This window comes from Aricia agestis, chromosome 2 (genome assembly GCF_905147365.1).
Source record: "Aricia agestis chromosome 2, ilAriAges1.1, whole genome shotgun sequence".
In the NCBI taxonomy this organism is placed as follows: Eukaryota; Metazoa; Arthropoda; class Insecta; order Lepidoptera; family Lycaenidae; genus Aricia; species Aricia agestis.
The window spans coordinates 17,727,686-17,740,379 of NC_056407.1; the positions used below are offsets into that span (position 1 = coordinate 17,727,686).

At 35.8% G+C, this 12,694-nt stretch overlaps 1 protein-coding gene across 1 annotated transcript; it reads right to left on the reverse strand.

Annotated features, from left to right (window-relative positions):
* Nucleotides 1-570: 570 nt before the first annotated feature.
* Nucleotides 571-10,803, reverse strand: LOC121738969 (probable salivary secreted peptide). The gene is made up of 2 exons (XM_042131267.1): nt 10,593-10,803; nt 571-736 (listed from the first exon to the last, which is right to left on the reverse strand). The coding sequence occupies exons 1-2, from the start codon at nt 10,779-10,781 to the stop codon at nt 596-598; spliced, it is 330 nt and encodes a 109-aa protein (XP_041987201.1). The 5' UTR covers nt 10,782-10,803; the 3' UTR covers nt 571-595.
* Nucleotides 10,804-12,694: the final 1,891 nt, after the last annotated feature.

The window sequence follows — 12,694 nt, forward strand, 5'->3', positions numbered from 1 at the left end:
CATTATTTTAGGTTGATTTGTAAAGCTTAATGTAGGCCGTTTCTAATGATATAACACAATTTTAAATATTTTCGCCAAAATTACAAGATGACCGTTTTTACGCTGAAAAATCAAGACAAATTCAGTCTTGAATTGTCTGCGTATAAGCGGTTAAGTCGTACATGTCCGTTTTTACTACGTGCGTAATTTCCACCGCGGTACAAGACGGTAAGTATAGATGTCCGCATCTACCACAGTAAAATCTAATAAAACTCCCAACTTGTCGTTATTTACGTCTTTTTATCTTTGGAATTACTTGTGATAGAAAAAAAATAATAATGTACGAATATGCGTCTCATTATATGGAAATGCATGATGCAATAAAATTTTTTGCTATTTTGGACATGACCTTTTATACGTAGGGACCGTCGAAATACTTACTTATTTTTCATTTGTCTAGCCCTTAGTGTATACTCTTAAGCGTATGCAAAATGTATTTGATGCCTTAGCTAACTTTGTGTTCATTTAAAATCGCTGGGAGGCAGATACTTTCAGGGTAAGATCAAAAGCGTGATGAAATAAAACTACGAATAAAATTATAATTTATTAATACAAGTTAAACGTATACTTCGATCTGGTAGTTGAGTCCGGAGCCTCTCTCGCTCTTGAGCCTGATGTTCGCATAAGACTGTCCCACTCCCCCGGCTGTCACGGACGCGATTGAATCGGTGTGGTCGAGATCACGGGCTATTATTCCCTATAAAAAGAGAGAAAAAGTTAGAAATACGATGTAGACATGGGCGTACCGAGGGGGGCAGCCCCCCCCCCCCCCCCAGATTATGTTGACGTCCCTACTAAGTATATTATCTCGTACTTTTATCTAAAAAAATTAAAAATTAAAAAAACGAATTTTTGCCATTTCGCTGGCCCCGGGCAACAAAGGGGTAAACGCCAGTTATGCCCTTTTTAATGTTATTTGATTTTTGGCTTCTCTGAGTATTAGTGTATCACCCCTATTTATTTCATATTTTTAAAATAATATTTTGGGTATAATAAATGACAAAAGCTTTATTGAATCGAAAATTCTCTTACGACTTAAACTGTATTCTTGCATTACTCTATGAAACATAACTAAAAAAACCGGTGAAGATACGATACAACTAAGCTTTCGCTGTAAGATTCCCCAGAAGAACGGAGTAATCGGCTAGTACGAAATCTAAAGCGAAAAATACGTCGTATTATGTTCTTACAGCCGTAAATCTCAAGCGGTTTGGTGATTTTATAAAGTCAATAAACAATGTTACAATTGAAACAATATCGCTTATTAGTTGTATTATACTTTTTTCAATTATTTCAATATTTTTTTATACTATTACAATTATTTTGATATGGTTAAATAGGTAAAAAAAATAACTTTCATATGAGACATTACACATTTGTTTTGGACCACTGTACGCTACACTATAAACAAAATAGCTTATTTTGTCTCTCCTGAACAAAACGATTTTTGATATTACGCCTTTATTGCCTGGGGCCAGTGATTTGTTTGCAATACAATATTTTTACAACTAATTTTTTTTTTTAAATTCTTTATAAACACCTAGCTTATAATCTGATTTGCCCCCCCCCCCCCCTGGCCTAGAACCTGGGTTATTTGCCCCCCCCCCCCCCCCCTGGCTCAGAACCTGGGTACGCCCATGGATGTAGACTGGCCAGCTGATGCTTAGCGTTGGTGGAGACTGGCAAGTGGCAACAGATTCAAGTTATCAGATCAGAATCTATGGTAATAATATGAAGTCTTTGCGTTGTTGGTTACCACTGCAATGATAACAATAGCATTAGTGGAAATGTGTGGCCTCTTAAAAATAGTATTAATGCTAAAGCGCATGTGTATATCCTTTACCTCGTCACTACTAACTTATCCATATAAGTACGAATATATTAACGATACTACAGACATATTATCAAAAAAACTTGTGATAAAAGAAAACAAATTTTGTAACACTAACACGGCAAAGGGCGCGGGCGTGTAGTTTGTTGTTGTTTCGACCTAACCAACTTACAAGGAAAATTATGTTTCAAGGAAACACGAGTAATCCGTCACGCGTGGGACCTCATTCGGTCCGACCCCTACGATCTACAAAAAATTTCAACGCTCTAGCTATTATCGTTCCTGAGTTCAGACAGGCAGACGGACAGACATTGAAGTCTTAGCAACCGTTTTTACCCTTTGGGTACGGAACCCTAAAAATTGTAGATATAGGTATCAGTAAAATTATATTTGCATATAAAATTAGGACAGCAGGGTGTGTAACTATTTTCAAATATGTCGATGTTTTACTAATGCATTAATTGTGTAGTCGCCATTAATCATATTATGAATTTCCATAGAAATGATTCTTATATACGTTAGCTAAATAAAGTGTGAGCTATTTGGTCATATAGACGCTATAATGTTTTATGAGCAATACATAATATACCATTACATTATGACTACTTTCATAGCTAATGGCTATTTAAAAAGCCTACTCAGAGCGTTTATATAGCAATTTTGTGCTACCTGGGTAACTGGGATCGATGAGGACTTAAACGTACATTAATTTCAATATCATATTTTTTTACTTGGGAGGAATTTTGGTGATTGGACGAAATTATCTAGATATATTATATTAATACGCGAGCGAAAAACTTTCGATCCCTTTTGACGAAAAATGCGGAAACGTAGGTAATTAAAATTTTGCACAGTTATCTATAATAATATTATAAAGAGGTAAACTTTGTTTGTTTGTTTGTTTGTTTGTTTGTTTGTTTGTTTGTTTAATTGTAACGAATAGGCTCAAAAACTACTGGACCGATTTTAAAAATTCTTTCACTAATCGAAAGCTACATTATTTACGAGTAACATAGGCTACTTTTTATTTTGGAAAATATAGGGTTCCGTAAGATATTTCAGTTTTTCGGAAACAACCAGAAAATTTACTTATTTTGCGTACGCTGCCTAAACTATAAAAGATAGAACCATACAATGTTCTAAGTAAATGTAGATCTTATAAATATCTACAAAAATGTCCGCGACACACTATACCTATCTATGTTAAGTGAGGCACAATAACCATTTTTTTATTTAAAAATCTTGATTTTTTTGGACTACATTTAAATGCATTTATTTTAAAAATCCTTACCAAAATAAATTATTTCATCTCTAAGTACAGTTTATGTAGACAATATTTGGTCTTTGAATGATTAAAATTGGACGTTTGGTTTAGAAGTTATGGCGAAATTAAAATATTGCGATTTACGCCCGTTTCGAAGTTGGCGCTACCAAGGCGGGGCCGCGGGGGTGCGCTCGCGGGAGTTTAGATCTGTGGATCTATGAGTATTGACTATTGAATAGTAATGTATCTATCAGTAGTATCGACGGAGAGCTGACGACCAAATCAGTCATGTTCATGTAGCTTCAGCTGTGTTAAAACTCCGTTAGCTACTTCCCTGAACAACCCTTTCTGATAATCTGCGTGCTGGCAGACCGTGGGCGGTGGGTGTGGGAGTAGTGGGGTGGAGAAAAAAAGAAAAAATATAGGTTCAGCTGTATTAAAACTCCGTTAGCTACTTCCCTGAACAACCCTTTCTGATATTCTGCGTGCTGACAGGCCGTGGGCGGTGGGTGTGGGAGTAGGTAACGGAGTTTTAATACAGCTGAACCTACATTTTTTTTCTTTTTTTCCCCACCCCACTACTCCCACACCCACCGCCCACGGCCTGCCAGCAGGCAGATTATCAGAAAGGGTTGTTCAGGGAAGTAGCTAACGGAGTTTTAACACAGCTGAAGCTACATGACTGATTTGGTCGTCAGCTCTTAGTCGAGTAGTAGTAGTAAATCTATGAGTAAACAAATAATCCAAACAACATTTGTTTGGATTATTTGTTTACTCATAGATTTACCTCTTTATAATAATATTAGTATAGATTAAAAACTTATTTATTCAGTGAGTGACATTGGCTATATATTTTTTACCCGTGCGAAGCCGGGGCGGGTCGCTAGTAGTTTATATAGTGAAGGAGTGCATCGAGTTAATGTTATTTTGAAATTATGCTTTTATCATACATTTTTTTAATAAAAAAAATATTACACATACTACAATGCACACTACCATCTTTTTAATGACAAGCCTAAGATACATACAAAAAGCATTTGACGTTTGCTGTGGCGACACACTACAAACACAAATATACGTTTCAAATGATAACTTTAGAACGACTTTTTTCTATTTTACATATTCGAGCACCCCCGCTGATTGCCCGGCCACTGTTTTTATGGCCGCTACGAATATATGGCTTTGAATTGATATTCGGCGTTTCGCTTTTAGTTTCGGTTAAAAATACTGCGTGTTTTGATTAAAATATGTTGTGCTATTCGGGAGATTTATGATTTGAGCTAAATAATTACTGAGGCGGGATTACGTTTGATTTTATTGCTTATACCAGTATCCAATTAATGTTGCCGTGCTTGCATATCCATACTATAAATATAAAACCGGCCAAGTGCGTATCGGGCCAGGCGCAATAACGCGCAATAGGGTTCCGTAGTACCGCTACTATTATTTCTTATTTTTAGGGTTCCGTACCTCAAAAGGAAAAAACGGAACCCTTATAGGATCACTTTGTTGTCCGTCTGTCCGTCTGTCAAGACCCTTTTTCTCAGGAACGCGTGGAGGTATGAAGCTGAAATTTATATCAATTACTCAGGTCTACTGTCCCTTGAAGCTGTGAAAAAATCAAACTTCTAAGCCAACGCAATCAAAAGATACAGCCGTTTATGCCGCAAATTTTCGACACTTGCAAGGGAATCAAAACCTACAGGGTGCTTCCCGTGAACTCAGAATCTTGAAATTTGGTACGAAGCAACGTCTTATAGCATAGATAAAGGAAAAATTACGAAAACCATAAATTTTTAGTTACATCACATAATATATTTTTTTTTAATAATTTTAAACTTACTACCCATTTCCTCATAAACGCGTAGAGGTATTAAATTGAAATTCATACCAAATACTCAGGTCTATAATACCTTTAAGCTGTCGGAACCCTCGGTGCGCGAGTCCGACTCGCACTTGGCCGGTTTTTTTTATGGTCAATGAATGTACATTTATAACCTGTTTCACACTAGTAACAACATCATCTCAGTTCCTTTCAAAGGAATTTGAACGAAAAGTTCCTTTATACTTCACCGAATACACTTTTTTTAGTTGATCGACTACTACTCAATAACTTATGTTACTCAATTACTTAGCCACTTAGCCGTGATAGTTTTCCTTTTAAATTCAGCATATTTCCTACTCCCGTGAATTTTTTCACATTTCTAATAGCAACCATTTAGCTGGTAGGGGGGCACTGGACTCTAACCGTTTTTTCCACTTTAAATTTCACAAAAGGGATCCTAAATCGGAAAATGATCTATGAATACTTATAATATTTTTACAAAAAACCTATCCAACGACACCCCACACGATGGGGTGGACGCGAAAAAAAATTCTTCCCCGCTTGATGTGTAGGGAAGATACTATAAAACATATTTTTTTAAGATTACATATACCATAATGTTGGCATCATTAATAATATGTGCATTCATGCCAAATTACAGAAAAATACAGTCCTATAGTTTCTGAGCAAAACCGCGGACAGACAGACAGACAGACGGACAGACGGACGGACAGACCAAAACTATAAGGGTTTCTTGTTGACTACGGAACCCTAAAAAGTGTGTCTGTTACCTCTTTTAATTTTTGATTCCATCAAAAACCATTACTTTCAAACCATTCGTTTATCGCGAGAGAAATGTAGATTTTTCTTCATTAAAAGCCTATGTATTATCTCTGTCCTTATAATAAATATGGAATAGATTTTAACGTAAAAAAACAAAATTTCATCAATCGTGGGCCGTACGGGAATACAGGGACCTTAAGTGAATCAATGTTGGACTACATCTACTTAGTAATATTTAAGACTAGCTGTCCCGGTGAACTTCGTGTCACTTTAAAACCTTCCCTGGACCTCTACGAATATTTTAAGACTAAAATTAGCCCAATTAGTTCAGCCGTTTTCGAGTTTTAGCGCGACTAACACAATTGAAAATCCATTTTTATATATAGGTATAGATAACTCATTATAATAATCCGTTAATTGCTTCAATTTTTTTTTCAATAACATGCCTTCTCTAAGGTATTTAAAAGGTTAGGCGTTAGGACACCTTCGGAGTTTCATTGTTATATTAGAATTATGTTTCTTGTCAAGGCGCATAAGTTGCGTTTGCGCAATAGCGCAAGGCCGACGAGCTCCATATACGGCGGTCAACATTTAACGATGACATTATCTCAACTGTGCATACGAGGTGAAATAAAATGAGACGTGACTCGATTGGATTGTCAAAATCATGATAATATTGTCACCTCTGATTATTCCATTGTACTGCTATTTTGTGTCGTCACATGTCGCGCCTCGTCAGATAGACCCAGTCCTACTAAGTTTTAAATTATAATTTATAAATAATGGGCAATAATAATTATTGATGCTAATTTAATACAGTAGTCTATTCACCGAACTAAATCGGTTTGACTTGTTGGAGTTTTGCGATTGGTGCTCAAATGCATCGTCTTTCTTTTCCATACAAGATCGCTGGCATTTGCAATATTAGCAAAATATTTTTACTATCTGCTAATGGTAATTAAAACATTGAGCAAACATGTCCCTGTTTATTTACTAACACTACAATCTCCGGACGTGTTGGCAATAATATATTTACGTAATCTAAGCAGTTTTTGCTCGCATCGCGAATCGCGCACCTGCGGAAGTGTTCACGCTAATTAAACTAATAAACAAACATCCTCACTCTTGTGAAACTCTTTAATATATTGCACTGATTATTACTAGATATTTAATAGGGTGGAGCGATTTTGTATGAAGATTTTTTTTTTATTTTTTTTTAATGGCATAGCAGAAAGTTGCCTTATGATGAGTAAATTCTGCATACAAAATATTATGGTTTACTTGTCTTGATGTTATGAGGTGCTCCAACCCAATTGAAAATTCGAAAAATACAAATTTTTTGAAAACATTGGTCTAGTTTTGATAAATAGTATTTTTCTATATTTACTGTTCTTTGTAAAAAAAGCTACATTGTAGTATTATGTTAAATAAAAGACTGACCCCTTAGCCAAGACCTATTCTTTATCGCTTTTCTATAGAATCGCCGATCAAAATGTATGGAATTGACTTAAAAATTCGCGAATATGACGTTGCGTTCGACTCGTCTAATGTCAATTCTATATCTTTTGATCGACGATTCTATAAAGAAAAAGTCTTGGCTACAGGCTCTGGTTAGTGGTATCAATGTTTTTATCAAGAAAAATTAAATATTCATGATTTATATTATCAAGGAATGATCATCAGAAAAAGTAGAAAAGTAGTTTGCTATCAAATTGTTTTTTTTTTATTTCACATTAGGCATTTGAAACAAAAAACCACTTTAATAGTTTGTTAATTACTTCTTCCATATTAAAACGAATAACATCTCCTTTGAAAACTATATTTACAACTGCAGTACCATCACAGCCATCTTTTCTACCATTTCTCATCGCATTTTTAACGATCAATGACAGCACTAGAATCGTTTGATGTAATACCAACAATCAACATCTTTTAACACAGATAAAGAAGCAGATAAAGCTATAATAGCAGCTGCTCTGTCAGAGACTCAGGTACGATCGCTTAAGAGAGCTAACGATGGAAAATTGAATTTCTTTTTCTTGCGTGGCTGAGCAGCTACTTACTATGACGATTGATTAGCTTGTAAAAGCTACAAGAAGAAGCTACAATTGCTTGAACTCGTTCTTTCGGTTGTTAAGTCATCATGCAAAGAACGAGAACAAGACGTCTGGTTAGGACCCATTATCTCTTTGTTACGCAGTGATTCTTTTTCTTGTATTTTCATTTTCTTCATATTTTTTACAGTCGCATTTAAATCTACATGGCCTATCATCATTTTTTTTTGCAGTTCTTTAATCAAGTAAATAATATACTTCTTTTTTTGGGAAGCGACACTTTTCGTCAGATATGTAAAATTTCCGTAGCCAGTCTTTGGGATACATCATGAACTGTCGGCTCTTTTGTTGTTTTGTTAAGCTTTGATTCATATTAATGTGATATCTATATATATAAAACTCAAAGGTGACTGACTGACATGGTGATCTATCAACGCACAGCCCAAACCACTGGACCGATCGGGCTGAAATTTGGCATGCAGATAGATATTATGACGTAGGCATCCGCTAAGAAAGGATTTTGATCAATTCCACCTTCAAGGGGTTCAAATAGGGGATGAAAGTTTGTATATAATAATACTTCTTAACGCGAACGAAGCCGCGGGCAAAAGCTCGTTAATTAATAAATAAGTAATTTTATAACAGAATTATGATTTGGTAGTTGAGACACTGGTAACTTCTCCGATAAACCAAAAACGGGACAACATGTCTCTTTTTGTGTTTTGACGACATATTATGACTGTAATAAAGAGAAATACTAGGTATAAATTCTATCGCAAATAGTTTTTATTGACAATCAGTGAACAGGAAATTAAAAATATTACAATACAGGAGTTTATTTTCTTGTGGGTAGGGCTTAAAATCTCTGTTTCTCACAAGCAGAATTACATTAATTATAGCGCGCACTTTATGGCGTTCGAACAACGATTGAAAAGTGCAATGAAATCACCTCTCTTGCCTCAATCTCCCCATCTATCTACGCAATATTTAAGCTTAAACAGTTACGAACGTAACGGAACACACATAATATAATTCAGCGTTAATTTGGCAATATTAGAGGTTGGTGGTTTTTGACAAAGTTTTTCGAATTTCTCTAAAGTTGATGACGTTGGGGGCACCTTTAAATTTATTTTAAATAAAATTTTGTACCAATGTTTGTGAACAGTAACAGCAACTTTTTATAGGTATGCCGAAACGAATATCACAAAAAAAATTTTTCGCTCCACCCTAATATTTAATTTTTATTCGCTTCTGTACTTATCAAAGGGAAATACTAAATAGGACATCGAATGAAGTAACTTGACTATACATTTCGGGAAGTTATGTTTCCACTTATTAGGGTTTTTTTACGGGCTTTGGCCCACCACGCATTCCCACCACTGTATCTCCTGTGTAAACTGTGTAAACCTGTGTAACTTATTAGGGTTCCGTACCCAAAAGGTAAAAACTGGACCCTATTACTGAGACTTCGATGTCTGTCTGTCTGTCTATCTCCAGGCTGTAACTCAAGAACCGCTATAGCTAGACTTCTGAAATTTTCACAGATTATGTATTAGTATCTAAACACATCTAAACACACTATGCCGAAGAGCCGCGGCGGAAATTCCGCAGGATTACGTCAGAAATGTCAAACGCATACAATAAAACGCGACGAAATTTCGGCACGGTGTGTCATCGGTAATTTAAAATACATTGCAGGCGGAATCAGCCCGAACTTCCGCCGCGCAAATTCGGCGTAGTGTGTTTAGACACTATTGTTGCCGCTATAACAAAAAATACAACTCTGCTACGGTACGGAACCCTTCGTGCGCGAGTCCGAGTTCCGACTTGCACTTGGTCGATTTTTGGTTTATGTTTTGGCACAGAATAGATAATTGGTTTTGGTTACGTTAGCATCAGATCAAGGTCGATAACCATTTGGTTAACCATACTTACATCTAACATACACACACACACACACACAAACTTAACAATATTGTGTTTAAATCGCTGGCCTTGCTCATTATTTCAATTGATAATAATCTTGCCGAATGTCCGCGTGGTGGAGATTCATACATTATTCATTCACTTTATTCATTCATCACCATTGGAAGAATATCATAATCATAATATATTCTATCAACTAACAACTAACATTCCTAATAAGACTAATAACAACTTTCATTGCTAATGTAAATATACTTTACAATTAACATTTCCATAAACTCAAGGAAAATTAAAAATTAATACGGCATTTTACATAGGTACGTATCCTTTTTCCGTACCTATTAATTTTTTGTGTGTACAAGATATAAAAAATAAAAAAATAAAAATTAACTGATGACTTATTATCAATATTAGCTACAACAACAGCACCACTGAGCCAATTTTGATGAAAGTAAATTCCCTATTGCAGTATTCCCTAAGTTGAACTAAGGAAGTTGTTGTAGCGGCAGTAGAAATACACAATCTGAGAAAATTTCAGAAGTAGCTATAGCAGATCTTGAGATACAGCCTGGAGACAGACAGACGGACAGACATCGAAGTCACAGTAATAGGATCCCGTTTTTACCCTTTGGGTACGGAACCCTAAAAAGTATTCGTTTTTTTAAAAACTAAGGGTTGGTGACGATAGGTAGAGTGACGATCCTTCTCCAAGTTTATTTATCATGTGCTGGTGACTCAATTCCTAAATCATCTTACTTAAAGGGAAATTAATTAACATTACTGAGTAGAAAAATTAAGTGCGTAGTTCCTAGTAGACCGATCTTACTCACTTTTAAGACGCAATAAAAAATTGAAGTCACAAATAGTTACCTTAATAATCTGCTGGCCAGGATCCGAGAAGAACACTTCCTTGACTCTCTTCTTCAACGGTATCGCATTGTACTCCGCCTTCTCCTGCCAGACCAGGCGGTTGTTAAAGCTAGTGCCTACGATGAGGTCTTTGCAGTGGGCGACGCACACGCACAGCGCGATCAACAGCAACAGGCTAGCGGTCCTCATAGTCACGTTAGAGCTGGACGAAGTTCACTCGATCACTGACTGAACTAGTCGAGCGACTTATCCGGTGACTCATCGGAAAAAACATATCAACGCGACCTCAGACCCTTTAGCCGAGTCGTTTTCGTTGTCGCTTCTTTATACAGGGTGTAATTATTATTTTTTAACAAAAAAATAAAACCCACTTCCAAGGTAAAAACAAAAGTAATATTCTTAAAAATAAGTAATCTAAAAAGAATCAAATAATTCTTACTTATTCCTTATTATAGTGCCGTCTTCAGACTGCGCCTAAACCTCATTTATTTCTGTACTCAATCTTCATACTTTTGAATTCGCTACCAGCCCGGAAAAGTTCTGATATCCTTGACATAGAACTTACGCTAAGGTAAGCTGGTACCGACTTCAAAAGCATGAAGATTGAGTACAGAAATGGTTGAGGTTTAGGCGAAGTCTGAAGACGGCACTATAATAATGAATAAGTAAGAATTATTTGATTCTTTTTAGGTTACTTATTTTTAAATATAATACTTTTGTTTTTACCTTGGAAGTCGGTTTTAATTTTTGTTAAAAAATAATAATCTTACCCTTTTTAGTTACCTATGAGACCACAAGGCTATACTACTTATATAGCTTGTTGTCTTAGAGTTGTACATATTATTCGCCCGCGTGGATGTCGGTTACGGCTGCAAAATGCCTACCCAAGAAAGACTCGGTCAGCAAAATGATTCCCAGATCAATTCACAGACTCCAACACTGACATCGACGACGCGGACGCAGTCATTATCCGAAGGGATGCATATAGTGCACACTGCACAGATTGTGTTCCTCCCGCACGCGGACCCCCGCTTGGTGACGCCCACTATCGTTAAATTTTGACGACCTCTGTGGCTCAGTGATGAGCGCGTTGGTAGCTCAAGCCAGGGGTCGCGGGTTCGAATCCCGCCGACGGAACAAAAAGTTTTCAAAGTTCCCGGGTCTGGATGTGTATTAAATATGTGTATGATATAATAAAAATCTTAAATATATGTATAGTATAAAAGTATTAAATATATTTCCGTTGTCTGGTACCTGTAACAAAAGTCCTTTAGGTACTTAGCACGGGGCCAGACTGACGTGGTGTGAAGCGTCCATAGATATTATTATTATTATTATTATTATTTTAATTTCACCATAATTTCAAAACTAAACGTCCAATTTCAATCATTCAAAGAACAAATGTTATCTACATAAACTGTACTTAGTGATGAAATAATTTTTTTTAAAGGATTAATAGAATAAGTAAAATTAACTCGTTTAAATGTAGTCTAAAAAATTCAATATTTTTAAATTAAAAATTGGTTATTGTGCCTCACTCTACATAGATAAATATAGTGTGTTGCAGACTTTTTTGTAGATATTTATAAGATCTACAATTACTTAGAACATTTTATGGTTCTATCTTATATAGTTCCGGCAGCGTACGCAAAATAAGTACCTACTACTACCTTTCTGGTAGATTTTACACCTGGCGTCCGAAAAACCCAAATATCTTACGAAACCCAATTTTTTCCAAAATAAAATTTAGCCTATGTTCTGCAGAAATAATGTAGAATTCATTGGCTTTTGCTTGGAGTAGTTTAAATAAAGCCAAAATCCTCGAACTTGTATCTATAAGGATTCAAAAGTTCTGTTGGGTACCTTTGGAACCAGGATATATCCTGGTGCAAAATCTTACTTTTTGGTAGTATATGCCTGAAACACTTCAGAAAAATTGAATTCACTATATGTTTCCATATAAATTTTGAGGAGTTCCCTCGATTACTCATGGATCCCATCATCAGGTCACCACTTTTATGAACATGGTACCAAATTCAAGTCAAACCCTAGAGAACACAAAAAGAATTTTGTAAATCGGACCACAAACGGCTGAGAAATCG

Excerpts from the sequence above, each read along its gene's own strand:
- LOC121738969 (XM_042131267.1), bottom strand. The coding sequence starts at position 10,781 with ATGAGGACCGCTAGCCTGTTGCTGTTGATCGCGCTGTGCGTGTGCGTC. Across the intron at positions 737-10,592 it reads CTGGCCAGCAGATTATTAAG|GGAATAATAGCCCGTGATCT; the intron begins GTAACTATTTGT and ends CTCTTTTTATAG.